The sequence below is a fragment of the Pocillopora verrucosa genome, chromosome 4 (assembly GCF_036669915.1).
Source record: "Pocillopora verrucosa isolate sample1 chromosome 4, ASM3666991v2, whole genome shotgun sequence".
In the NCBI taxonomy this organism is placed as follows: domain Eukaryota; kingdom Metazoa; phylum Cnidaria; class Anthozoa; order Scleractinia; family Pocilloporidae; genus Pocillopora; species Pocillopora verrucosa.
The window spans coordinates 23,980,943-24,007,895 of record NC_089315.1 but is presented as its reverse complement, the minus strand read 5'-3'; the positions used below and the strand labels follow the sequence as shown (position 1 = coordinate 24,007,895).

Below are 26,953 nucleotides of genomic sequence, written 5' to 3'. Positions count from 1 at the left end.
GTGAAGGATCAGCTAACCCTAAGTTCGACCCATTCTTGGTCTAGTCATCATTGATGGAAGCAGATCAACGCACTGAGTCTGTTCGGGTTACAAGCCAAACTAAGATACCCTCTCCCCTTCGCAACTGTAAACAATCAAATTTCACCAAGTTTTGATGGATTCCTTCCTTGCTCCCCGCCCACCTCCATTCGTGCATTGGGGAATATTAAAAAGAGTATCGCGCCGTGGGGTTACCTTCTTGGAGTTTAATTCCGTTTTCTTACAAAAATTTTCTTTATTGCAAAGTCTTCACTATCAATTCTGAGCAAATGTCACGGTAAAAAAATGTAAATTAAAGAACGGAAAGTATAACAAAGTACTTGGAAATATTCCTCGTTAAACATCAGTTTACTTATCTATTTAAGACAATCTGCAAAACAGGCTTAATATTTCTCTGATTGCATGATTGACTTTTTTAATCAAAGAATATTGCAAAAACAAAATAAAACGAAACAAAAGAGCGACAACAAAAGGTCTAACATCTAATTAAGCGCATAAATAGAGTCATTAATGCTGGCGACCTGAGTATAATGCAATGTTGTTCGTTCGAAACTAATAGGGGAATATTTCATGAGATTTTCTCAGTGCCAAAATGATTGATAAATCGGCTTTCACTTTCAAACTCGGGATGGATCTCAAAATGGCTCGGGAGACGTCGATGGGGCTGCATGAACACTGCTCTCTTGTTTGTGATGAAGTCTCCGGTGGCATTCATGGAACGTCCTTTGGATTTCTTGCTCCTCGTCAGGGTTGGGTATTTAACTGCTTGTTTGTCTTTTGACAGCTTTTGGCGAATGTGATCGCTAATCGCATTTCGACCAGCCCTGAGAGAGATAAAAATAAAAGCAAAAATCCTAAGAAAAGTTCAGCACAGAATCGTGCGGATGGTAATACAGCAGTCAGGAGGCCTGAAGAATTGATAAACCATAGACCAGCAATCCCATCAGGAATGGAGTGCGTAGCTGTTTGTGTCGCTGCGGGGGTGGGGGAGGGGAAACGGGGGGTGGAGGAATGTTTGGGGGACCATCTGGTTTTCAGGGGGAACGGAGGGAGAATCGGTCGTCACCAATAGAGTAAAGGGTCGGATTAAAGAAAGTTCATTGCCAGTTCATTGCCATTGAGAGAGGGGGGGGGGTCATAAGAATGTTACAGAGTTAATGGGGGATCAGTGGCACGGCCAAAATCTTCCAACCCTCCTCCCCCAGGTGACAAATAATGACCTTTGACCGGTTCCTTAGGAAGTATGTTTCGTGTTCGATTTCATCCTTTTCATCCTGTGTAGTCACCCTCCCCTCTGACATGCACATTCTCAAACTGAAGACGACTCGGCTTCTTAAACTTTTGTCTAGAACTGGGTGTCCGATGGGCTTTCCTTTTCAGGTCTCCTAACCAAACCTACCTGGATAACTCTGCCGTCCTGTTCTTGTCGATACAGTTCGGCAATTTGCAAGATTTTTGATCCATCTCCCAATCCTGACGGCACGATGAGTTTCTTTTCAACTTGTTAAGAAACCTGAATACAACATCGCGATCTGAAAGGTAAAAAGGCAAGGCCATTGCAAGGATCTCCAGATTTGAAATTTTTTCTTCGTCCTCAGAGCTTCCTGATCATTTTCTTGGTTTTCGTATAAAAGGTCTAGTGATGCCGCCCTAGGCCAGAATTCAAGGCTCTTAGCAGGGTGAGGGTGTCACAAGTGGGTGTAACGAGCCCTTACACTTTCAGCGAGCCAAGTTTGAGACTGAATTGAAAAATTGTCTCAGCCTGCTGTGTTTTTGCCTCAGTAGATTTTATTCCGATTCGTGCTTAGCTAAAAATTGAACACGAGCCGCCCAAATGCTGAACCAATCAAAATCAATAAGGGTCCACTAGCTTTGGCGTTTCAATTTAAAACGCTAACGGGGCCTCATTTGTTAATTGATTTATAAATCAAATTCTTGAAGAAAAAAAAACCGCGAGGCGACCGTTATCCTTCGAGTTAGTTGCCAAGGAAGGCTAAGTATTGCAGCACGGGTATTATAATCGTCGCTATTCCACCCGTAAAAGAAGATGAGAAAAATAAAACCAACAAACAAATGGCAAAAAAATAAATAAATAAATAAAGGAAATCAGTCATCACCTGTCTCATCTTGAAACTTTAGCCACTGGTGTATGGCAGGTATCGCCTCCGGGCGAACAACGTGTGCAAAGTTCTGCGGAAAATTCTTTTTATTAGTATTATCATTATCAGATTATCATTTTTAATGCTGCAACCATTGTCATTATCATTTTCATTATTATTGCTATTATCATTTTTTAAAGCGTTACTGATAAATTAATTAGCGAAATATTAAACCAGCAGCATCAAACCTTGTCTAATAAAATGAATGAAGGTTTAAGAATTAAATAAGATTTTAAAATTCAAAACAAAAAAGACAACTGAGAGCGTAATGATTAATCGTTTACCCTTCCTATGTATCCGATATCTCCAGCGTCTAAACAGCTCTCTATAATGTTTTTTTCTAAAAATAAGGAAAGAGATAACGTGACATAAAATGTATAACAGGTATATATGCTTGTGAGCCCGAGTGGTATAACATGAAACGTCAAGACAATATCAACTGATATTCTTGATCGATATTGATACTCTTTTCAGTAGAAATATCCAATAGAGGCTCTACTGTTTCATACTCAAGCCAGCGTTCAAGCGAGTTTGTATCACACTTAGCAGCGACATAGTTGGACTTGAAGAGCGTAGAACGGATTTGGCATGGTGAGGAACGAGGACGAGAATTTGATATGGGAACCACTAGCTTAACCTTTTCAAAAAGATCGATTTTTTTTGCCAAAAAAATAACTTTGCCTACAGCTTGTGTTGCTTAGCCACTAGAATCACCCACCTGACAATGAAAGAAAGAAGACATAATTCATCGTTAATTTGGTCAAGTCTTACCTTTTGTGGGTGCTCTGGAGACTAGAGAATCATACTCGTTTCCTGCGTCTTTAGAAATACACAGAGGTCGCATCGTGCGCTGGAAAATAATACACATGTTAACCCCGGTTTCGATAAAAATTATAAGATAAGGCAATGGAAGGCAGGAGTTGTTGACTGCATTTACGTTCTCATTTTTATTGTTGTGATAAGCGTGGTTGACTTATGGTTACTGCGCTGTAATCCGGTGAGATATTTATGTCCGGTTCCTGGACAAGACACTTTGCGCTTTCAGTGCCACTCCACAGTTCAGAGTATCAATGCATGAGTACCAACCGATTCCTAGGGAACCACGAAAACACAAATGCTAGAGGATAGTAATACAAATGCTAGAGGATTGAATCTCATCTGGAGGAAAGAAAAGCATCCCTGTGAGTATGGAAGCGACCTTCTCAGTGGTGAACACAACTATAGCAGTAGTGAAAGTAAGGCCTGAAAAAAATTCAGACCTGTAGGGGGATTTTAACGCATGACATCTGAGATACCGGTGCAGGAAAAGTATCCCTTGTCGCTTACAGTCAAGTTTTATGAAACTTGAACCGGTAAAAACTTCGGCCAGATGAGCCTATGTGCTCACAAGGTGACTTTTACTACCAACAATGATGATAATGTCGGAGGGCCTAACACAATCAGCGGTCTTAAGCAACCCGAGTTCCAACGGCAATAACTGCGCTTTAACTCAACCAACCACCTGGAAAACCATTGTCGAAGCAGTTCAGACTAAAGGGCCTCAGAAGCCAAAACTTTCGAAAATCTCTTGTTTTCCAATTTCAAATCACAACTTTTCTCTTTCTCTCCCCCTTTGTATTCTTTTGCATTCACTAATTAGCCAATCACGTCAAAGAACTCTAACCTTGGCATGGGAAAACTGACGTGGACATTTTTCGCTTGCTTTTGCTGTTTGTTTTCACGGAGTTTAGTCAGTTGTTTTTCATTTTCGTTCGCGCAAATTTGTTACCCCTTTTTTCGGAATTTTAAGAAGATTCAGAGTTACTTACTTTCTACTGAGTTTGGACTCTAGCCTCTTTTTTTCTTTAATGGATTTTTTACAAAAACATTCCTTTTCAGACAGCCAGAAGTATCTCTATAGTTAAAGCTAATATTTATGATGAGAAATAAAAGTCAGCAATTGTATGTTTTTATTTAGAATTATAACACCTCTCACCCTGCGAGGGCAACGGCGTTCCTCGTTTAGTTTGTCCTGTAGGCCAGCTCTTTGAAGAAGCCTATGTCCTATAAAATAAAACGTTGTTACCAAACCTAAAGTGATATTTTTAAATTTGCGGAAATGATTTTTTTCGAATTTCGCTTCTTAAGTAGGAAGGTGAGGTAATTCTATAACAACATTACAATAGCCTTTTTGAGGTTCTGATCTTACTTGGTAGACGACAAGGAGGGATAGGCCCAACTTCTTCACAGAGATCTTGCTTTTCCAAATCTGAGAAAAAAAAATGAAACTGATACGATGTAATCAGTGCACAACGAGATGTCAGAAGCGATGTTCACACTGTGATAACCAGGTTAGTGAAAACTTAGTTTAATTAAAAGAATTGACCTGGATAATGTTTATCTCAACCAAATAATCCCCCCAATCAAAAGAATGCCAGAGAATGCACAAGAATGCTAAGTTTTGTCACAGCTTGAAAGTTGAACTCGGGTTTCCGATCCTCTTTAATAACCTGAAGACGGGTGCAACATATTTAAGGGCGGGAGTCGAGAGGTAAAGGGGCACAAAATTACGGGAGGCGGGAGACTCTGACCCCCTATCCCCCCCTCCTCCCCCCCCTTCCCTACAACATAACAGATCATCAACCAGAAGCTTACAAAGGTTGTTAAACTACTGCAGAGAACGCGTTTTAATCTTTCATCCAAAAGAGAAGCACACTTACCAAAACTGCCAACATAGTCGTCGTAAAATCGTTCCTTGGTTTCCAAGACTGACAAATTCAGGAAAGCTTCGTCTGCGTCCGAAGTTTTAGGGCCCGTTAGTGGTCTTGAAGGAATGCGCCAGTTGAGAAAATTCTATGTAATTAACAAATAGATTGTGATCTGTTCTGTTGCAAAGCACGCAGAAAGAAGTGTAGAGAGAAACAGATATCAGAGTAAGCTCTTAGTTGTTTATTGGAAGGGCGACCGATGTAATTTCTGAGGCTTGATTCAGTACGATGACCGAAGAAGCCAAAGTTGAGCTATCCGAGATGAACTTCAGCACGATTGCAGTCGCTCTGACACCGTTATGATTAGTATGAACTTAAACAGTTATGCCCGGTCTGGCTATCTTTTTCATTATTCCTGTTTTGTTCTGTTTCAGTTGTTTTTTAAGTATTATATATTACACGAGTGTTAGCTGTGTTTGATTTTTATAACCGTAAGTAAGCTTGCAATCTAACTGAGTGTGAAAACCTTCAAAACTCGAACTGTCCATTTCAGATTTCACGATAAAATAACATCAATTACGGCGCTTGTTTGTAAACCGTTGTTTGGTTCTTCTCTTGCTATTTCCCGGCTTCCTTGTTCCAAAATTTCACTTTCAGTGAGTGAAAAAAAGCTAGAGAGAAGTCCGGAACATAGTTGGACATAGCACATAACTTGGCATATGGCGTTACAGCTTTAGTTGCCCTGCTCTATGTTCTGTACTCTGATAGAGCACGCTGTTTCAACCAATGACAGCGCGCACTATATCCGAACTTTATTATAAATGATAGTAGAGTATTGGAAAGTGTATCTGTTTTTATTAAGTTTTCATACGAAAATATTCCCACCACTTTTTCGACGTAAGGCTTTCAGAGTTCTGCCAAAAACTGAGTATAACGCCCTCCTCAATGATGATATTTAGTTTTGTGTATCTCAAGATTTCATTGGAAATTTGGAAATGTTTTTGGTTTGCCGCTGAGAAGCATTCATTAAAAAAAATACTCAGGTATCTAACCAAGGTTTTAGGATGAATTAAAATTCCTGCCTTATAGTCGTTATGGATAAAGAATAGCACACGTATACTGGGAAGGTAATTCAATTTTCTTTTTTACTGCCACCGGAGGGGTGAAAGTTTCCTATTACGTCTGTTTGTGATTCAGTTCCATGGTTTTAACAAAAAGTGATTATTAAATTGGTCAACAAACCTGAGATGGATGTGGCCGGTTTCTTCTTGTGGCAGAACAAGGTCTGGGCAGCGATGGTTTTCCTTCTTTTTTGGCGAAGTCGATAACGTAAGACGTGATTGCGCTGTTCATATCATCACTTTTTCTGCTACTAGGATAGATATGCGCCGAAGAATCGTGGACCTTTTTCCGCTGCTGGGCAACGAAACGTCCGGGGGGATTAAGCAACGCCGTCATTTTGGTGAAAGCGGAAGGAATTAGAGTTTATGTCCTGGCTTTTGTACTAGCGGCATGGTCTCACTGCAATTAATCTTTGCGCATAGTTATCGCTTTTTACAAAGGCGTCATAATATATTAAGTTTACGTCATCAGTTCGATTTTTCATTGTATAATTAGCTGGCGGATTCCATTTTTCAGCATTTCTGTCCAGTTTTAGGTCGCAGAAGACGTCAAAATGCTGATAGAAAAACGAGAGACTCAAAGGTGGTACTCATGCCGTTGGCAAGTGAATCACTTATCCTCTTTACAATATTTTGACGCCGCGCCCACCGTGATTTGTAACCGAAGAGACACACGGGAAATAGAATATACCTGCTAGTTTATGAGGAAAAAAATTAAAAATTCGCTAATTTTACGGAAATTTTCCAAACTCTGGGCCATATTGGGCAAAAAAATCGTCGTCAGCCGTGTGTCTATATCCTTAGAAATCATAGGCAACTGCCTATCACACAGTGTGATACTTATTTGCGATGAATGAAAACAGATTATATTTTCTCCTAGTTGTGAAACGACTGAACATTTACCGAGAAAATACGTGTTAGGGCACTTCACGTAAGATATGTCAGAAAAAGAAAAGAATTATGTTTTAAATTCATAATTGTCTGCTTACTTTCAAAGAAGTCAACCACGCGCATATGCCGCGTTCAGACCGCGCATACACAACGTGGCAAGTAGCATATAAGCCCGCGAACGCAAAAAAGCCAGCGGTTAATGTCATGGCAGTAAACATTACCTTACTGTACTATGGATTCAGTAAGAATGGCGACTACCTCCATGGTTGAAAAGTTTCGTGAAATTCAACTATTTCCCGATGTTTCGGTCAGTTAAAGCGTTTATTAGATATTATAATTGTGTATCAGCACAGTAATGGTGTTTAAATTTGTTGTTTCAGGTTAATCTAGTCATAGGAATTGTATTTATTACTGCAGTCATCATTGCTGTTTATTGTATCAAGACATATAGAAGAAGAGGTGAGTACTTCACATAGCCTTTTTTTTTACCTTTTCTCGAAGTTTTGTTCGATTTCGAACTTCCTCTTATTTTTTTCCTTTTTCTCTCTGGTAGTTGAAGTCCCAAATGAAGTTCCGATGAATCAAGAGCCGAGATTTCGCAAACGCGATAAGATGATATTTTACGGCAAAAAATATCTGCGCAAGGTTTGGATGACTATGTCTTGTATCATTAACATACTGATTAACTTGAAAACATCTATGGAGGCTCACTATTAATTATATTGTTGTTTATTTAGCGTGCAGTCTCGGGCTTCGTTTAGTTGTTTGCCATCTCGAGAGCCAGTCGGCTTTGCTGATCATGTTATGTTATTCTCTTAACACAAAAATCATCAATTGACTTTTACTCTCCGGGGAATGCCTGTTTGGGTAAAAACAGCTTTTGTTCTCTAAGAATACTTTATTAAGAGTTGCGTTGGCCGTCTCCTTTTTCATTTTGGTGGCTGGCTGCACGTACAGCACCAGTGTGAGAACCAGATGGAAAGTATAGTATACCCTTTTAATGAGGACAAATACCAACAAATATCAGATAAAGAAACATTTAAGTTTCCTTCGCGATCAAATCTTAAGGTTTCGCTTTCACCCACACTTTTAGTGCTTTTGTTTATGGAATGAGAAATTGGTGGATGCATGCAGTGAGCACATTTTGCTCTCTAAACCTACTATGTTAGTTGATGTCAGGTAGTGATACAAGTTACCTGATTTTACTGAAAGTGATGTGAAATCCATCCTCCAATTAAAACTTCCCGAAAGAATTAGTGGCAGGTCTAAATAGTCATTACATGTGGCTGTTAAGAACTTGGTTTTACATGTACCATACATGCCGTCATTTCTGTAAATATACCACTTGGTAGTAATGAAACAATGATGTGTCAAGTAACGAGTCTCCAAGGCCTTGTCTCAGTCAGTAAACACTCCAAAGCAGCATGACCTCCAGATAATCAAAGATAGATTAAGCTGTTTGACTGGGCTCTTACAGAAGGAATAAAAAGTAGTTATCTAACATTAATGGATGCAACTTGACTACCTTCCTCATAATCATGAAAATATCAATGATAAAATATGTATGATATTTATACAAAACCAAATAAATTTTTTAGGACTCACTGTCCTGATCAGATCAGTTTAATTTCAGAGAGTGTTATTTCACTATGCCCATAATATTCTCATTTGCACAGATTTTCACATTTTCATAAGGTTCAATAATAAGGTTCATTAACTCTGTAAACCCTAAGAGTGATCTGTTTCTTAATTCTCTATACAGCAATAGTGCTGAATCATTCATTACAATTGTGAAAATAAAAGAGAAGCTTGGATTGTTTAACAAATTTTCATTGTCAGTCCTAAAGGAAATGTATGAAGAAGACCTGATAGTAGGGTTAAAGGCTTCCTAAATTCTCTCTTAAATAGGTTTTTACATTCTCATACCTGTTTGCGCTTCCTTATCCCAATCCATGTAAAACAGGGTAATTAAGTATTATCAACTGAATTGAAAATGTAAATTGGCCACCCAAAAGAGTTTTAAAGCTGACACTGAAGAAATGTAAAATGGTTTCCGTGTTTACATAGCCTGATGTAAACACGCAGGAGGTTGGGAGAACATGAGATAAGCGTAGGAAACCACAACATGAAGCGGAGTGGTTTTCAGCTTATCAAGTGTTCTCCCAACCTCCCAAGTGTTTACATCAGGCTATGTAAACACAGAAACCATTTTACATTTCTTTTATAAAATAACTAATGAAAGAGCCTCTTCTTGCAACGAGGGAAAGCGACGAGCTTGTTGTTGTTGTTCATTTGGCTTTTCGGCTGTTTCTTAAATACTGGGAAAATTAAACTCCAAAGAAAAATTAGGAAAATCTTCTTCTTCCATTACTGTACTCAAAACAAACTTAAAGAAACTGAGTTACTGCTTAATAAATAGTAGGGAGAACTCCGCGAGAAGATTCGTATGAAAACCGTGTTTAGATACACTCATGTAAAATGGTTTTATGGCCACTCAGAGCACACGTACTATTTGAATTATTTTATAATTCAAGAGTTAGCCCTTTTTCAGGGCATACAGTGGCCAAGTTACGTTATCAACTTAGTTGATAATATTAAATTACCCTGTTATACTCTCTTGTTGATGCAGCACCACAGTTTCTTTAGAAAGTTACCCTGTTTATCCATTACATGTAAGTTACACTGTGGAGACTGGATAGAGATCCCAGGTAAAAGTTGTTGTTCAATCAAGATACTGTATTTCTATAAGGAGTTAATATTACAGTGTGTGATTTTGTTGATTTGTTTTTATAACAGGTGAAACAGCTCTCACAACCACAAGATGGTGGATATAGAAGGACTATAAGAAAAAGACAAAAAGTCATGTTTAACTTTGGAAAAGAGTAAGAACAGAAGTTATAATTTAAGTAATTATTTTTATTTTCACTCAACACCTTTTATCTACAGTGTATATAATACAAGTATTGGTCTAATGATCATATTATTCCCAGTCTGACCTGTTGAGAGAAAGACCCCTTAACTTGCATGCTCAATATAAAATTTTCTGACCAGTGCAGTGATTATGAATTTTCTCTTTTCCTTTTTTGATCCTATTTGGTTCATTTGATAGGAACCTTTTCTAGTTACACCCTTAATCAGTTCTTATGACTACTGAAGGAGGTGTGGAAAGGGAAAGGGAGGATGTTTGCACCCCTCAAGAAGAGCAATTTATTTCTAAGGGTTGCCTAAGAGTAAAATCGGTTAATTTGGTTTATAATTTTTCCACCAACAAATAAATATTGAAATATAATCTAACCATATCTGAAGCTCATCCTAACTTTTTAAAATAATATGGTGTTGTCTAGCTGTAGGAAGGTTAAGGACTACTTGTGAAAAAAATTTAATATATCTTGAATTCAGAGATACAGTGCATGATGTTTCAGGTGTAAGTTTTGTGTATCACTTAACTCTTGTCAGAGTCTCCCTTTTTTAACGAGTCACCAACACATTTTTTTTTTCAAAGTGAATGTGATTCAATAACCATTCCTATGCTGTATTGGAGCAAAGTTATCAGCTCTGTTAATTTTATTGATTTGTTTGTTTTTAACTTAATGGAGGAAACAAATTAAGAACAAGAAAAACAACATCTTATTGCATGAGTGAGGATGGACAACATTCCCAAATTTTCCCTTTATATTTATATTAAAGAAAGGTGATCACTTGTAATGGCATATTTAATTAGGCCCTGTTCTTTCAGTTGTTCTGCTCAGAACAGTGTTCCCTTATAGGTGTTTGCTGCTTCAAGATATAATAATTAATGAATTTTATGAATGGGCAGCTAAAACACACATGTTACTCTTAATGTCAGTCTGATGAGAAATCCCATGAACTTTTTCTCAAAATTATTTTTCAGTTCCCATGTTACCTGAGAAAACTAAACTTTTACTGCAAAACCTAATTAGATGAAAATTTTATAGGATGTGTTTAACTAGTTCTTTTTTGGATGCACTTGACAACTAGATTTATATATTCCAACTGCTGGTTGTTAGGGGTGGGGTTATTATGGTGTTTCAAGAATATTAGCAGCCTTTTACCAGTTGTTGAGAATGTAGCACCTGCTGTATTGTGTAAACTTGCCTTTATGTGCAAAATGTTGGAGCTTAATGCAATTAATTATTGATCACCCATCAACCAGCTGTCCACAAGCTTACTTGCTCAAAGATTTCCTTACATGCTGAATCTGGGTTTCAGAAACAAATCTTTGGTTGCTATTTTGCAACCTTTGTAATTTGAAATCAAGGACATTTGCAGTGCTGCATTGAAACAGCATTCTGGTTACTACTATAGACAGTTGTGTTTGCACCTTTGAAAATTAGACTACCAGTCATGTAGAAAAGTGGCAAATCTAGCTGTGTCTGTGAGTCCATGGAATCAATTCCAGATTTCACCTGGGATCTCTTTAGTACTTGCTTGGACTTTAATGTATTTGAAACATGTGTTACATGGCCCTTTAGGTAAGGAGGGAACAGTTTTTTAGTAACAATACTTTAGTTGTGGCTTTATCTTTTAAGCATTTACCTTATATTTAGTTTTAAGAGGCAGCTGCTCTCTTCAGAGCTGAAAATGAATTTAGGGCTAATGAAGGATAACCCTGCTCTGAGGCTGTCTCTTGCAAAAATTCCTAACAGACATTTAATTTTTAAAATGAATAAGTTGTACTACTCTTCATTTATGGAATAACATCATATACTGTGTACTTACTGTACATTATCCTTAAAATATTACTTTAATCAATATGACTAATCAACCGACTGGTATTTAAATCATTTTAAGACAATATCTAAAACACATGGAGTGTAGTGGACTGAGCTGGTACAGTGTGTTTTTTCTTGTGATAATCAAATGATTGGGTCGGTATTACCTGGAGATTTATGGTATTATATTCATCCTGCAATGTGATATAAGCGTTACTGTTCCTTTAACTCTGTGATTTTCATTGAGTTATACATAATTTTTTTCAGTCTGTTAAAATTTGCTTTACATCTTGTTCTTTGAAAAGTTTATACTTACATTTTCTTGAAAACGATGTCTAATCTCTTCTTTTATGGTGCTGAATTTAGGTGAAAGGATCTCATAAAATAATGACAGTTTTTTTTTTTTTGTTTTCACTGCAAACAAACAATTTAAATCTACATAAATTAAAGCAATTTAAATCTAAGTTGTGTTCTGTAGCTCTGAACATTGCATTTGTGCCATGAAGTAGTATGTTAGGTCAGGTTATGAAAAGTTTTCTCAAAAAGTTTATGATAAATGTTTTGAAGAAAAAATACATGCAATAGGAACTTTGTATGTATGCGTGAGGCATGGGTAGTATTCCTGCTTAGTCTCCCATTTCATTTTCAGGCTTTTAAGGTTTGACAATAATGAGCCTGGAAGGCAACTTAAACAGCCACCAGCAGCATTCCTGGAAGCTGACTTGGCTGAGGTGAGACCTGAGAACCCCTTTTTTTGAAAACCTTCAAATCAGGATTTCTAAAATTGATGAATTGCCTTCCTATGTGACAGAATGTATACAGAATGTGTATGTGCAATGGAATGTTACTGGTTGTAGGAGTTAGTCTTCATCATGTAGCTATAGTCTGTGAGCAAGTATGTGTAAAACCTGAAGGGTGTTCATGTGTATTTTTGATTACTTTTTTGTTGTTTTTACATGTAGGTTGATATCAATGAACCTCGTCTTCCCCCAGAGGTTGTGTACATGCTGAAGAGTGTAAGGTAAATTCTACCATCCTAAACCTTCTATTCCCTCAATGTTTAGGTCCAAGGTTTCTAAGGAACCTTTTTGCAATAACGAAAGATTGTTTCGCTTGAGTTGAGAATCTTTAATAGCCTACTGAAGGTATATGGAAGAGGAATTGAGTTACAGCTTTGCCATAATCTTGCTTACAGTTAAGTTGTTGTCATCCACAATGTATGTGCTTTCTAGAAGGGAAGAGAATAATGGAGTTTAATTTAAAGCTTACATTATTGCTGAAAAGACTGACTTGGTGTGTTGCAATTAAATGAAAACACATGCAGCACACACTTTGACAACTACATTTACAAACCTCATAGCAATTGGAAGGGCTTCAATGTCTCTCAAATTTGGGAGTTCAAATGAGTCCTGAACTTTAGCTAGAAATTAGGGATAAAAATCTGTTCAACTTAAAAGTTCTAATTCTACTTTCAGGTCTCATTTGAGTTTCCAAAATTTGTATTTCCAAAATTATACTCAGTGAAAATTTTCCACTTTCTTGTTTTTGCTGTCTTAAAGGGTATTTGGTCATTTTGAGAAGCCCCTTTTCTTTGAGCTGTGCAAATACATTCAGACTAAGTTGGTTCCAGCCAATGCTCTTCTATTTAAACCAGGGCAGGTAAGACAATTCATAAGTATTGGAAATTGCAAGTCTACATACAAAAGTTATAGTTAGTCTAGTCTGCTGATTCACCCCAACTTCTCTATTATAAGTGATGCATAGTGTACATGAAATAGCCCCACAATCTAGCATCACAGAGGGGTTTGCCATTGGACTGAGGGGTTTGCCATTGGACTGAGGGGTTTGCCATTGGACTGAGGGGTTTGCCATTGGACTGAGGGGTTTGCCATTTGTGATGAATAAAGAACCAGTCCATTTTCGTAGAATTTTGCCAGGTTTCTTTTATAGAACGTGACCTTGCATTCTCACACCAAGGTGCATTACCTTAGCAAAGAGGTGCATTGCACCTTGGGGAAAAAATGTTTTTTGTGTCATATTGAAGAAGGTTCATTGAATGACAAAGCTCAAATCATTTTGTGCACTTGCCTCCTGCATCAAAATTTAACCTTTTCACTCCCAAAGATTTTGTTAGTCTTTCTCTTTGCTGTCTGTCATACAATTCTTATGATGTTGATTCTGAAAATTTGGTATTGGATCAACTAATAATCAACTAATGGATATGTTTCTTTATTCTCATCACTTGTCTGCTTGATATGGTACTGATATTGTAAGGAGAAATTCTGTCTCAATCACTAATGGAAGTTAAAGGGTTACCATATAAGTGTGTAACTGTGAGACATGATCTTGAAATAGTGAAGAAGATATAATTTTTTTCAGCATGATGATAGCATATACGTAGTCCAGAGTGGAAAGCTCTCTGTCTCTATAATTGAAAAGGTGAGTGCTAGAGATAAAACAGGTTAAGTCATATGCCGAAATTAGTCACCAGACCCAGCTCCTAATGTGGCTCTGAACCTGCCAGAATGTCCCAAAATATGACTTACACAGTCAAGCATGTGTTTGTAAATCAGGCCGTTAAAAGATGATGGGATAGAAATGAAGAGTATCGTGTGTATCAGGCAGCCTCAGTCGATATAGTGGATTTAGTTGTTACAACATGTACTCCGCCAATCGGTACATCGGACGATAATCGGTCGTTTATTGTGTGCCCCAAGACGATCGATAGTCGAATGACACTCGACCAGTACTCGGTTGATGTTCGGGTGTAGTTGTCGGCGAACTATCGCCACACCGAAATATGGATCGACTATCTATCAAGTGTCGGTTGACTATTAACGGACTGTCATCCAACTGTTACTCGACCATTGGCTGACTATCGCTCGACTATCGACCGATTTATCGACCGACTATTGACTGATGAATCGACCGACTATCGACAAATATATCGACCAATTTATCAAAAGAAGATCCCCAATGGGTTACCACACCTGCTAAAGTAATTTTAACTGATCGTCAACTTGCGTCTCGCATGCTGTGTTTTTACGTTAACAGGATGGCACGGAGGTGTGCATGAAGGAAGTTCTCACTGGAGAGAGCATATACAGCGTGCTTACTATACTGGACGTTCTTACGGTAAGTCACGGGATTGTGTCGTTTTTAACTTAATAGATATTACAAGATAATGCGGTTTCATCAACTGAGTTGATGAAACCAAGGCAGAGGTTTTGAGCGTAAGCACTTCGTCAGAGCTTCAACCTCCCATCCACACAGCATCACAGTTTCTTTAGAAACTTACCCCCCCCCCCCTCCCCACCTCACTCATTCCTATTAGACATTGAAAGGGACATTTCAGGAATATATAAGGTTTTTTTGTTGGTATTTTTCACCATAACCAAGTTTTGTGTGGCTGTGTTCCCACAGCAGTACATTGTGTGCGTTTGCGTAACCGTGATCTGTTGGTATATGTGGGTAATCGTGATCTTCTGATGTATGTAGGTAGTCGTGATCTGATCTATTGGTATTTGCAGAGAGTCGTGATCTGTTGTGGAAGCTGTATGAAGTGATAAGACGTAACGTGAGATCTACTTCATGTATCATTCCATGCAAAAAGAATGGCCTTGTTGATGTGAAAGATCTGCTTAGAAATTAATCCTTTACATCCTAATATCAGTATGCATATTCTCCATACTGTTTTCCATACATTTCTTAGGATGCTTACGAGGAGAATTTGTTTAGCAATCAAGAGCTTCTTCAGTTGGCGATCGTTTCCGTTATCCTTGAAGCCTTAATGTTCGATTCAGGAGTGATATTATAAAGAGAAATCAGATGTTAGTCACTTTGAGAGGTTAAAGGGTCAAAAGACTAAAACTTTAAAAAAAACTAACTGTTTTTATTCGTCTCTTATAGGGTCATCATATGACCCTTCCCCAAATATGCTGTCGGGCAGTTGTGGATACTCATGTTCTTAGGTGACTACTTTTTAACCATTACGTTTACATACAAATATTTCCCGTTGTCAGTGCGGCAAATGCGAGTCTTACAATGGGATAGACATTTGGCACTTCTGTTTCTCAAAGGGATTCATCCTCAAGGTTGCGACGCCGAAATTAAATGTTCACTCCCCTTTCAAGCATTCACTTTTCGCCATTCGTTGTGCCCTTATAGTACGCTTTGGCGCTTACTGTTAAGACTGTGGTATATTTTTTCCGGCTGTCATGTTGAGACAATCATTGCAGTCATGCGTGGGTCATCTGTTTTGCACCAATATTATGTCTCAACCCTAGCACAGTTTCATGAAGCTTTTTTGATTTATTGTGCATCAATTTTAGTTTAATGATTTTGTCTTTTTAATTTCCTGAATGTATTTTCCAGGTTGCCGGGCAAGGCTTTTCAAACAGTGTTTGAGCAGCATCCAGATTCCTTGGTCAGAGTTGTGCAGGTCTGTCAAACTCTCATGCTAATTCCCACTGCCAAAGTTTCAAGATAAATGGCAAAAATGTTTCAGCAGAAAAACAAATCAGAACTTAAGTGTTCTGCTTAAATAGCATGGAAACGTTTAAAGGAAGAAGGTTTAAATTCCAGCCTATTTGCGTAAACCTTGTGTGTCGCCTCTCCGCAAATTATGTAATTATTTTTAGTGTTATCGGTTCCTGTTTTATTAAACAAGGGAATATTAAAAATGGTTTTCATGTTCCCTAGATTTTACTAAAGAAACGTATCACCTTTACAGGGTATTTTTGTTAGCGTGTGTAAAGTTTCAAAGGAGCGTCAATCGTTAGACCAATTTGCCTGTTCTGCGTTTAAACTGGAATGTCACGGCTGAAATCTATTTCTTTTTTTCAGATTATTATGCTTCGTCTTCAGCAAGTTACATTCATGGCGCTGCACAACTTCCTGGGACTTAGCTACGAGCTCATTGCGAGTGTAAGTGTACATGTACTAACCTTCACTGAAAGTTCGCGATAAACTAAGAAATCTTTTGCGACGACAAATTACTTACAGGCTTTTTGTGACATCTTCGCTTTTTACCAAAAATTCTGTTACAGGGACAAAATATAGTCCTTACCTTGAATTTCATTGAATAGTTCTTGGGCTACATATGTTTATGTTTATGATTTTCACCTGCGTTTGTATTGTCTGTGATTTTACCAACACTCGAAACACCGACTGCGTGCAATTTTCCTCAAGTCGACGATTTTTTCTTCCTTGAACAATTTCACTCCAAAAATCTGACTGATAATTCTTCCCTTTAGCTGCCACACATTTCCTTGTAAATTAGCTACGAGAATTTGGTGTCAGATCAAGATAACAATCTCTATCTGATTAGTTTGTGTATTCTCATTACCTGTTTGCTGGATTATGTATGGATGTTATGAGGAGAAGTTACATGTGAATCACTTCTGGGAATTTAAGGGTGAAAGATCGGCCAGACAGCCATTTCTGTTTTCGAACTTTCACCGGACTCATTTAAGTTCCCTGAGCTGGCTGATTGGTGCGGTCGACGACAAAAATCAATTCTAAACGTGTGGTGGAAATATTATTCAACAAATTGATTTTGTGTACATTTGTTCAGAGCCCAGCGTCGCGACGGAGGCCGTCAATTTATGGAATCACATCAAGTCCAGTGAAAGGAAAGATGACAGAAACTCCTGCGGGGAAAGAGAATCAAACGAAGACGACTAAGAAGATTCCTCTAGAAGTTGACTCTGGTGCGAGCAGCGCTGCAAGTAGTAAAACAACGACACCTGATTCAGCCGTCGGTAATCCTAAGGAGAAGGAGAATAAAGGTGCTTAGCTCAGAAGTCCGTTTTACTTTATGTTTTGTCTGAAGTGTCAGCTTTGTTCACGGCCCAAGTTAGTCGAAGGCTGTATTTAAAAACCATGCAGAAGTAACAACAACGCATAAATTTGCCTAGTCAGTATTGTGGATGTGAACGGGAAGACGAAATAAACTTGAAACTCTTCGAAATTACTCTACGTCAAGCATGGCGCCTTCGGGGGTTTAATAATAATAGTAACTTCTGCTTTAAATTCCATGTTCATCCGAAATCGTTTGTGTAAGTGAGGTTTTTCCTTCCGGTACCGTTCCTAAGTTTGTTTACTTGAAACGTCAATGTTTTGTGTCGTGTTCGACTTCAACAGAGCCACGGGGAATCTTGGGAAAGGAAAACAGTAAGCCAATCCCAGTGAAGAAAGTGCCGTTACACAGGAGTGTTAGCTTCACGGAGCCTGAGCACGAGCGAAAAGTTGACAAACAAATTGGACGCTGTAAGTCAGCTGCCACCCTGGAAACCATGTTGGGTTTTGGAAGCGATTCAGGTGAGTGCTGTAGATCACGTTTTCCTGAATTCGTCTCAGACCAAGACTGAGAAAGGAAAGAGCCCCCTTTCTCTCTCTTTGTCTGATCGTCGGTCTGTGTTTTTGGACGGCTTTTTTGTCTCCAGGTTCGGCTACCGGTCTATAAAGAAATTTTCAAATCCTTACTTTTACGGCAAACGGTAAAAATTGACTTTCAGTATTCAGCCGCTTGGTACTGGAACGAAAATGTTTGCTTTTGTTGTGTAGGGTTAATGTAGGAATTATAAGAAAAATGAATGAAATAAGGTTTAGTTTTGCAAGGTGCTGTCGCCCTAATGTCATGCATGAAGTCCCAATGGTTAAAATAAGTGGAATAATATGAGCTTATTAACTCCTATATTAAATTCTACCCCTCAAATTGAACAAAACGTGACCAATATTGTTACACCCAATTTGCTTAAAAAAGTCCTAGGCCTATTCCCATAGCAGGATTACCTGCCTACCGAGAGATGCTAAACCGTTTCTTCTCGCTTGCAGACCTTTCTGATTTTGACGCGGCCCTTGGCCGTGCGCGCTTAACTGGTTTTCCAGAGTCACCCAGCCGCACAGCCATGTTCGACTTGGAGGCCAGCGACACAGAAGGCAGCCCCTCTTCCTCCTTGGAGGGTCGTTTTGACTTCCCTGCAACTCCAGTAACTGAGGACCTGTCCAAACAGTTTCTCACTATGGACCCTGAAGAAGAAGATAAAATGATGAAGACAGCGGCAAGCGAGATCGCTAAAAGTCTTGATTTACCGGTACGAAAATTGCCATCAGGGGAATACAATAGTTGTCGTGTAAAATTATGAAGTGCGACGTTATTGATGTGTTGTCGCGGCCGTTCCTCGGCCCGTGGACCACCTTCGGGGAGGGGTGGTGGGGTGGAATGTTTTTCCCCAACTCGCATTCATCCAACATGGCAGCCACAATTTTCGATATTATTTTACCTCCTGGAAGTTTGCTAATAAATGAAAAATACTGACCTGCGTCATTGGCTCATCACTTTTAACTTCATCCGCACGATATTCAACCAGGCATGCATGTGTTACTAGCTGAGTATTGAATTTTTTTGTTGGTTTTTTCAGGACTCCTCACTACTGGAAGGACTTCTTTCAGTTGCATGTATTCCTTCTGGAACGGTCCTTATCAAACAAGGGGACGTGGTGAGTGAAATTTAATTTTGTTCCTTCTGTCTGAAACCCCTCTTTTTATTTTACTTTAGTTTCTTCGTTGAAAATTGTCCGATAGAATTCCAACAAGGCCCGCTTTTCTCACCGACAGGATTGCAGTTTGTATTTCGTGGTGACCAACTCCTTGGAAGTAACACAGAAGAGTCTCAGTGGCGACCAAGAGGTAATTAACATGTTCAGTCTGTTGTGGGTATGGTTGTTTGTACCTATCGCCTTTTGCGTTAGTGATCTACATAGTCTAAGGTATAAGCGTCCCCCCCCCCCCCCCCAATGCATTCGTCTGTTTTCCTCTAAGTTTGGTGTTACCAATTTGTACTCCCGGTGGATAAAGACATTGTGAGAGTAAAGTTTTTTGCCTAAGAATACAGCAAAATTATCAAGGGGCTGTCCCTGATTCCATCTAGGTGAGTGTTTCTCAAAAAAAGAAGAAAGAGAATTATCTTCCATACATTCCATACATTTTATTTGCTTTTGGTCTTAAATTTTATTCTCAGTACCACCTGTACACGGCCCTCCCCGGTGAGTTTGTTGGCGTCTTGGCAGTTGTCACTGGAGAACCTTCCTTCTTCAATGTCAAGGCAACCAAGCAATGTCACGTGGTTATAATCAGCAAGGCCAACTTTTACATGTAAGTAACAAGAATGACTTGGTTGGAAACTTTTGACTTTAGTGTCCATTTTATCTCAGCTCCAAATGATGTCTAGGTGTTTTCGAGGTAAGGAATTGGGTACAGATTGATACTTCCACCTCACGCCTTTGCTGTTTGCCTCGACACTCGTATCCAATTCTCTCACGGTTCTTTCAGAGTACAACGTTCAAGCTTTTCGGGGGTGGGGAGAACAGCTGACTACTTCCACCCTACCCAATAACTCTTGGTTTCCTTTACTCTCTGGCTCATTTCTTTCGTGATTCTATTTACTTATCATCAAACTAAAATCAGTAAAATATGAGAAAAAATTTTAACAGACAGATTGAACATGATCAAGTCACTGAGTAATCTCAGCCTGATTACCGAAGCCAGTTATTGGACAGTGATAATGATTTCGCGATGTGTGATATGAGGTTGCATGAGTTTTTGAGATGCCCATGGGTCTTTTTGTCAGCGGCGGGGTTCACTTCATAAACCTATTCATTTATTTTCTTCTTCTTTATCGTGTGACGAGGTCAGGCGCTCCATGAGCCAAGATTTATCACCGATTGTGTATCGCTGGTTAATAATCAAATTCAGAATGTTATGTTTTATTGTTTGCCAGCAAGGAATCGGAATCAGTACTTCCGACACGGAAACATCTGATTGATTTCTCGCCCCAAGCTTTCGGTAGCGCAGATTAAAGTGCCGCTCAGTAGTGACTTTTAAAAAAAACGTTGAGCATTTTGAACAAACGTTATTGGCAAAGAGTTCCCAAGAAAAAGAGTTTGCCCGTCTCTGTTTTTCTCATCGCGGAATTTTTTTTTTTTTTTTTTTTTTCTTTTTGCTTCGTACGTGCCATTCAAGGTCGTCTTAACGACTCATTCGTCTGTGGACCTCCGGTCATTCTACCTGACTGTTTAAAAACATCAACGTCAGATCCATGTCTGGTGTTTTAACACTTTAGTCGAATGACCACCGCCATTAGGTAAATGTTTGCTAATTCTAAGAGCCGATGTCCGCAAGTTGTCAAAGACGTGCTCAGAAAATAGACAAAAAAAAAGGCCCCACCATTGATTTCAGCATTACTTGATAAAGCATTTGTGATATTTATAGCAGGGTTTTGTCCGAACGGTTGTAATCAGCATATCTTTCAATCACTAACCGGACTGAATTTTAAAATGAAAGATAATCTCGTCGAAGCTGTAGAATAATTTGATTAGGATGCGTCATTATAGCGTAGACGCTCTTACCATTTATGATACAAAATATATTTGTTGTGTATTTTTTGCTTACAGAAGTTAAAATAAGATGAGGTCTGAAGACAGAAACTAAGATTTAGTGAAATAAATGAGTTATCTTGTAAGCTAGTTAAATTTTACTTGAAAAATAAGCTTTTATGATACATATCCCGGTTAAGAAAAAATGCAGCAAATAAGATTTTAAACGAGGAAATGGCTGGTTTCTACTTCACGTCCACTCTTTTCGCATTTTTTTTTCGTAAAGAAATTCGTTTAGTTGCGAAAGCGCGTTTCATTCCCTTCCTGAATTCGTCGTTTCGTAGTGAATATAACCATGGATTTATTCCGGATGAAGAGAACGCTATTAGCTCGACCCATAGCCACACTGAACGCATTTGTCGCTTCAAGCAATGATCACTCGTTGTCAAATGGATAAAGGACGTAACTAGACTTGGTAGCCACGAGATGATAAACAACGCTACAACAAAGCCTACCGTGGTAGCTGTCTTTCGGTTCCGAACTCCCTCGATGACGAGCTCTACGCCTCGCTGGACGTTGTGCTTCGCAATTATTACATATTTTTTTTTGGCAACATCCAAAATCCGGTAGTAGCAAAAAATGATTAAAACCATCGGGATAAGAATTGTCACTACCGTCACACACATCCATAGTGCCGGCAAATTTGCAGGGTTTGTAACAAAGATCCTTGAAAGTCCAAACGCCAGAGATGCCAGCCATACAAATACTACCGCCATGCAGCATCTTCTTGTTGTGACGATCTGATTGTACAGAAGAGCCGACCGTACTGCGATGTACCTGTCCAAGCTCACAATACACAAGCTAAATGTTGTGGTTACACTCGTTTGAATCCATAGCGAGTCGATGGCGATTTTAAACGGATTATGATACGGACGCCGTGGTAAGACGCACCTTGCGATCCACAGTGGATCAATGAGTAGCCCCACTAAAAGATCCGCCGTTGCTAACGAGCTCAGTAGAAGGTTGGAAAAAGTTCTGATAGTGCGAGCTTTGTAGATAACCCAAAGAAACACTACGTTTCCAAGGATGGCGGGTAGCGCTACCACGCCGTATAATGAAGCCAGTGTAATCGATGTAGAAAACTTTAGTTCTGTTCCAAAACAGGGATTCGCCATCTTCTATTGATCCAACTTCATTTTAGACTGGTCGATGTTTCAGTTAACGCGAGACCACCTGCCAAGTCGAGGAATTGAGCGCCTGACTGTGGAAATGACACCCTTTTCTCTCAGCGCTTTCTGTTTTCTTTGATTAACACGGTTCGAATAAACCGTCTTGAACGCTTAAACTGCCCAGTCTTTAGTCTGACTTAAAATATCTTTCCCTGCAAACATGAAAGGCAAACAGGGTTCCAGCTGATACCTTCCATCTATAAAACGATGCAGAATTTCGTCCTCACAGAACTCATTTAGTTGCGTCTTGTTGGCGGTTTTCGCTCAATGAACTCTTTAAAACTGGCGTTGGCGTGGGTGTTTTTCGGTTAAGTATAAAAAAAAAAAACTCGATCATGATTTCCATATAAAGACGTCACAGTGAAAAAAAGGGCCCATTAACATCTGCTTAACTGGTCACACGCTGGGGTTTTGCTCTCCGAAAATTCACAGGTAGCCATATTTCTTCCTGAACAGAACATACTGTGTCATATTTCTTCCTTTCGAATGGAAATACACGAGTGTTTCGTTTTTTATTTAACACGAACAGATCACTCGATAAAGCTAACAAGATGCGAGTTTGACGTGCTAAGTGGCTCCTAAAGAAAGGGTTTTGCTTTGAGGTTTTATTCTCAAAATTCATATTTGGAATCTTTCCTTTGAAGAAAACTTAGTTTCATATGTTTTCCATTTTAAAGATTATATTCCAGCGTTTCCTTCCCACATTTACGCGAGAACGTGTTGCTTAAAATACATCAATAAATTTCTGAGAAAGTTGCTCAATGGCTTTTGAATGAGTGATGACACATTGGGATTTCAATCTCAAAATTCATGGTTTGAATCTTATCTGAAATTACGCCCTCACACTTTTATCCAAGAGTGCAGCACTTATATTTTAAACAGTACAATTTTCAGTGAGATTTGCTGGATAGTATTTATTGGGCACCGAGTCGTTTCAATAAAAAATGTCTTGTTGGAAATTTTTCCTCAGCATAATGAAAAGTGCCAAGTTACTCCCATTTAAATGATGTTCTGACATTAGTGCCTCGCTCTGAGATTGGCATAATGGACGGTATGGCACTCAATGTTATATAGCGAATGGAGAGCGCCTTACCCCTTGACACCGAATCCGTTCCTCGTAAAGGGCGTAAAGGTCCTTTGTAGGATGAAAGTCCAACTTTGACTCGATTAAAGTGAAAAACATCTAATCTTTTTTTAATTCAATAATAATTTTGTTCGTTTTGTTGTAACGGACGTTTCAAAACGTGAGATGAGAATGAGTAAGATTGCTCGCAGACAGACGGGTTGACAGACAGTTATACAGTTACACTGACTGACTGACTGATAGATTAACTGATGATTGATAGACTGATTGACTTCCTGATTGATTGATTGATTGATTGATTGACTGATTGATTGATTGATTGATTGACTGATTGATTGATTGACTGATTGACCGATTGATTGACAGATTGATTCATTGATTGATTTAATTCTGTGTTTCAGCGTTATTCGTCACAAGCCCAGAGTTATTCTGAACGTGGCTCATTCCCTTATTGGTCATCTTTCTCCTTTCCTGAGACAAATCGACTACGCTTTGGACTGGATGCATGTTGAAGCCGGTAGAGCAGTTTACAGGTACACTTGTTGCATATAACAGGTTTTTTTTTTTAAATTAAGCACGTGTGTTCAGAGCTCATGACCGACACTAGTGCTTTACTTTTTTAAGTCTCGGTTACGCGATGAACGACTTCTCGCTGTCTGTTGAAGTTTGTGGCGTAAACTCCCTTTTTAACCTTGCATTTTTCCTTCCATTTTTTCTTTCAGTTTGTATTAGATTTTGGTCGGCAAGCGTATTCACGATTCTGTGCATGCGTTGTTAGTTTATGCAAACCGCGATATTTCTTTGGCGTACTTTTAAAGGAAAGTGAATCCACGTATTCTGTAAATTGTATTTCAGGCAAGGAGAACAATCGAACTGTATTTATATTGTGTTAAATGGCCGCCTTCGTTCAGTTGTGACGTCAAGCAATGGCAAGAAAGAACTCGATCGCGAGGCTGGCCGCGGAGAACTGGTGGGAGTGGTGAGTATCGTCCACTTACGTCATGTACACAATTGTCACGAATCTCGTTCCCAGGGCATTTGCCTCTTCTACCTACATGGATAGGATTGTGAATATTGAACAAGGAGACTCAAAAGCCCCGTGTGAATCCCAAAGATTCAAACCCTTTTAAACTATTTCTAGATTATTCCCTGCTTTAGAAAACGCCAAGGAATTTTTATCACGTGAACATCGCATCGTACGTTTATTTGTTTTCCACGCGATTTTACGTGTTTTATTCGCTATTCCCACGCGAAGGCCAGATACATTTAACTATTCAAAGGATTCGTTCTCTTTTCTTCCTGATTTTGGTGAAAGGGATCGTAAATGCTGTTGTTGGTAGACTAGCAGAAAAAAAAACTCTCGTTTATCGATAGAATTTCCGACTTTCGCGTTTTTACCTTTCAAATTTCTGTTGTTTTACCATATTTAGTTTACCCCACTGACATCCCCCTATCTAACTTTATAAAGGGTCTCGCATACTAGAACAGTCCAGGCAAAGCTATTCACTCGATAGCATGGTCGATGTTGTTAAAAACGAATCTTAACACTCTGCCGGTTTTGACATACTTATGTCAATGATGTAGGTTTATTCCTTGTTTATAGGTTGAAGTGCTGACACAAGCTCCGAGGGCGACAACAGTTCATGCTATTCGGTTTGTAGATCCTTTTGTATGTATGATTCCATGAAGGGCTGTTTATTTTCTACAGATACATCTAAATTCCTTTCGAAGGCAGCGATTGCGATCGTATACAATACAAATACAACAAAAGAATTGAAACAAAAACAAAAAACTGAACTACATTAAGAAATTAATTCACCAATGTAACAGATCAAAATAAATGAAGTGTGTTCAAGTGCTATCTGTACTTTTATTAATCGGATGTCACTGAAAATAAGTTTTCTAATTATGTTGTCTGACGTATGGTTGACATCAGCCCATAAAATGTTTGGGTGACGTCTCGACAACCTGAGCAGTACTCATCATGGATCAATGTCAGTATTTGAGAAACTGCGCACCTACCCCTCCCCTAACCTTAGCAGTTGCTCAGATTCTGACATTGATCCGTCATGGATCAATACTGATACAGACATTAATCCGTCATGGCCGGAGTCACCTTATTTTAATGATGACTTCCGTTTAAGTCGTCGAGTCGTCAGACATTGTCAATGGCATCAGTCCTTTTCAGGACTACTCTCAAGCAGAAGATTTGACCTCAATATCAATTTTTACCATCAAACCATGTATTAAAGGATGGTTGTTTTTAGTAGTTGCAACCACTCAATAGGTATAAAAACCGTCAGTATAGCTCTCAATACTGCAACTGAGGTATTTTATTGTAAACTCATGCTCATTGGGCCTGTTATTTAAACAAAATTTAGCCGTTGTTTCTCAAAACAGCGTTGTAAGCCATCTTCGATTGAGCAGAACCTTTTAGCTGAACATTTACTTTTGTGAACAGTGTTAAGAGAGCCGAAAACTAACAGTGGAAGGACATTTATTTAATTAAATCAACCCTTTTATATAGAATCTCTGAGGCCCACTGCGTGCGTAAAGCCGCGGTATAGGTTAGACCTCGTGAAAATAACCGGTCTTTCATGTTTCCACACACAGGGATACTGAGCTGGCAGTTCTTCCCGATGGGTTGTTGAACACAATCAAGAGACATTTCCCTCAGGTAAACTTGTAATTATCGTTAAACAAAATGACCAACACCGTTTTATTCTGCTGTCAATTGTATCTGGGCAATGTACTTTATAGCCCATGCTGTCCTCTAAGACTTAACAACATGCCTATTTTTTCTACTTTCAAGTGGGATTTATAATCATCCCCTAAAGAAAGAAATCGCAAAAACGTTTCAGTTTGGTTTCTCTTTCTTTTACAGGTAGTTACTCGTCTAATTCATTTACTTGGTGAACGGCTGCTGGGACAGTACAGACGAAGTTACGCAAGAAGCGAAACATTGCTTGGTATGAAGATACTTCTTTACTGTGTTGTGAAGCGTACGTGTGAGAACGAAGATAAAAAAAGTTTAAAGTATTGTTCACAGCACCGAAGTTACTAATCAACGGCAAATTCTAATCATCTCAGCAGATTGGACAGTCTGGTCAACTCTTGAATGTTACTTTTTGATTTTGTAATAAACTCTATGAGCGCTTTGACCAAAAATAAATACCTAAAGAGGCATTAGTTTGTTCATTTCCAGCTTCACTAGTTTACTGGATTTGGTTGTACGTTCGAGTTTTGATCTCTTCGTTCCGTTCTCCGTTGTTGGGTCGAATACTCGTTTGCGTGTTCGTATCGTGATGGTTGCCGTAATTGTTCTTAGATTGTCTTGGTTAGTGGTTAGCGATTTTGCTTCCTTCTGTGCTGGGGTGTTTTACACACACAGGGAAGCATTTTTAGATCTATGTTTGTAAGATGCTTGGAATACTCTTTTCAACTCATATGGTAAACACGTTTTGGTACGCAGAAAATCACCTCCCGGTTGATAATCAGATATTCGGAGGCTCAAATCTCGGCACAGTTGCCATCATCCCTGCGTCAGAGGATGTCCCAGTCTCAAATTTCTCATTTGAACTCAGCTTAGCTCTTCATACTATAGGTAAGTACCTAATGAAGGAGAAGTTGGTT

At 38.8% G+C, this 26,953-nt stretch overlaps 3 protein-coding genes across 4 annotated transcripts in view; 1 reads left to right on the top strand and 2 right to left on the bottom strand.

Moving 5' to 3' along the window:
• Positions 1 to 607: 607 nt before the first annotated feature.
• On the bottom strand, positions 608 to 6,343 carry LOC131778173 (uncharacterized). Its single transcript, XM_059094565.2, has 9 exons — positions 6,128 to 6,343; positions 4,898 to 5,030; positions 4,387 to 4,446; positions 4,174 to 4,241; positions 2,970 to 3,048; positions 2,483 to 2,538; positions 2,157 to 2,229; positions 1,439 to 1,571; positions 608 to 863 (listed from the first exon to the last, which is right to left on the bottom strand). Exons 1-9 carry the CDS (start codon positions 6,341 to 6,343, stop codon positions 608 to 610), a joined length of 1,074 nt encoding a protein of 357 aa, XP_058950548.2.
• Positions 6,344 to 7,119: 776 nt separating this feature from the next.
• Positions 7,120 to 26,953, top strand: part of LOC131778166 (patatin-like phospholipase domain-containing protein 7) — a 43,574-nt gene continuing 23,740 nt past the window's right edge. Inside the window, exons 1-24 of one of the 2 annotated variants that reach the window (XM_059094546.2) lie at positions 7,120 to 7,204; positions 7,278 to 7,356; positions 7,451 to 7,542; positions 9,694 to 9,779; positions 12,280 to 12,361; positions 12,593 to 12,651; positions 13,190 to 13,289; positions 14,010 to 14,069; positions 14,685 to 14,765; positions 15,540 to 15,601; positions 16,005 to 16,071; positions 16,476 to 16,556; positions 17,206 to 17,419; positions 17,775 to 17,951; positions 18,468 to 18,727; positions 19,055 to 19,132; positions 19,251 to 19,322; positions 19,654 to 19,787; positions 23,722 to 23,853; positions 24,176 to 24,299; positions 24,924 to 24,973; positions 25,934 to 25,997; positions 26,205 to 26,289; positions 26,793 to 26,924. In XM_059094546.2, coding sequence (XP_058950529.2) covers positions 7,130 to 7,204; positions 7,278 to 7,356; positions 7,451 to 7,542; positions 9,694 to 9,779; positions 12,280 to 12,361; positions 12,593 to 12,651; positions 13,190 to 13,289; positions 14,010 to 14,069; positions 14,685 to 14,765; positions 15,540 to 15,601; positions 16,005 to 16,071; positions 16,476 to 16,556; positions 17,206 to 17,419; positions 17,775 to 17,951; positions 18,468 to 18,727; positions 19,055 to 19,132; positions 19,251 to 19,322; positions 19,654 to 19,787; positions 23,722 to 23,853; positions 24,176 to 24,299; positions 24,924 to 24,973; positions 25,934 to 25,997; positions 26,205 to 26,289; positions 26,793 to 26,924 — 2,446 coding nt within the window. In that variant the 5' untranslated portion in view covers positions 7,120 to 7,129. Of the gene's footprint in view, positions 7,205 to 7,277; positions 7,357 to 7,450; positions 7,543 to 9,693; positions 9,780 to 11,199; positions 11,391 to 12,279; positions 12,362 to 12,592; positions 12,652 to 13,189; positions 13,290 to 14,009; positions 14,070 to 14,684; positions 14,766 to 15,539; positions 15,602 to 16,004; positions 16,072 to 16,475; positions 16,557 to 17,205; positions 17,420 to 17,774; positions 17,952 to 18,467; positions 18,728 to 19,054; positions 19,133 to 19,250; positions 19,323 to 19,653; positions 19,788 to 23,721; positions 23,854 to 24,175; positions 24,300 to 24,923; positions 24,974 to 25,933; positions 25,998 to 26,204; positions 26,290 to 26,792; positions 26,925 to 26,953 lie in introns of those variants that run through there. The other variant, XM_066166005.1, reaches the window with a different exon arrangement.
• LOC131778164 (trace amine-associated receptor 7c-like) lies at positions 21,234 to 22,450 on the bottom strand. The gene has a single exon (XM_059094544.2). The coding sequence runs from the start codon at positions 22,180 to 22,182 to the stop codon at positions 21,253 to 21,255; it is 930 nt and encodes a 309-aa protein (XP_058950527.1). The 5' UTR covers positions 22,183 to 22,450; the 3' UTR covers positions 21,234 to 21,252.

What these genes read in the sequence shown, in the direction of transcription:
- LOC131778173 (XM_059094565.2), bottom strand. Translation starts at nt 6,343, where the DNA reads ATGACGGCGTTGCTTAATCCCCCCGGACGTTTCGTTGCCCAGCAGCGG. An exon ending in CGACTATGTTGGCAGTTTTG is followed by an intron (nt 4,447 to 4,897) that starts GTAAGTGTGCTT and finishes TTTTTTTCTCAG; the next exon opens with ATTTGGAAAAGCAAGATCTC. An exon ending in AGGACGGCAGAGTTATCCAG is followed by an intron (nt 864 to 1,438) that starts GTAGGTTTGGTT and finishes TATCTCTCTCAG; the next exon opens with GGCTGGTCGAAATGCGATTA.
- LOC131778164 (XM_059094544.2), bottom strand. Translation starts at nt 22,182, where the DNA reads ATGGCGAATCCCTGTTTTGGAACAGAACTAAAGTTTTCTACATCGATT.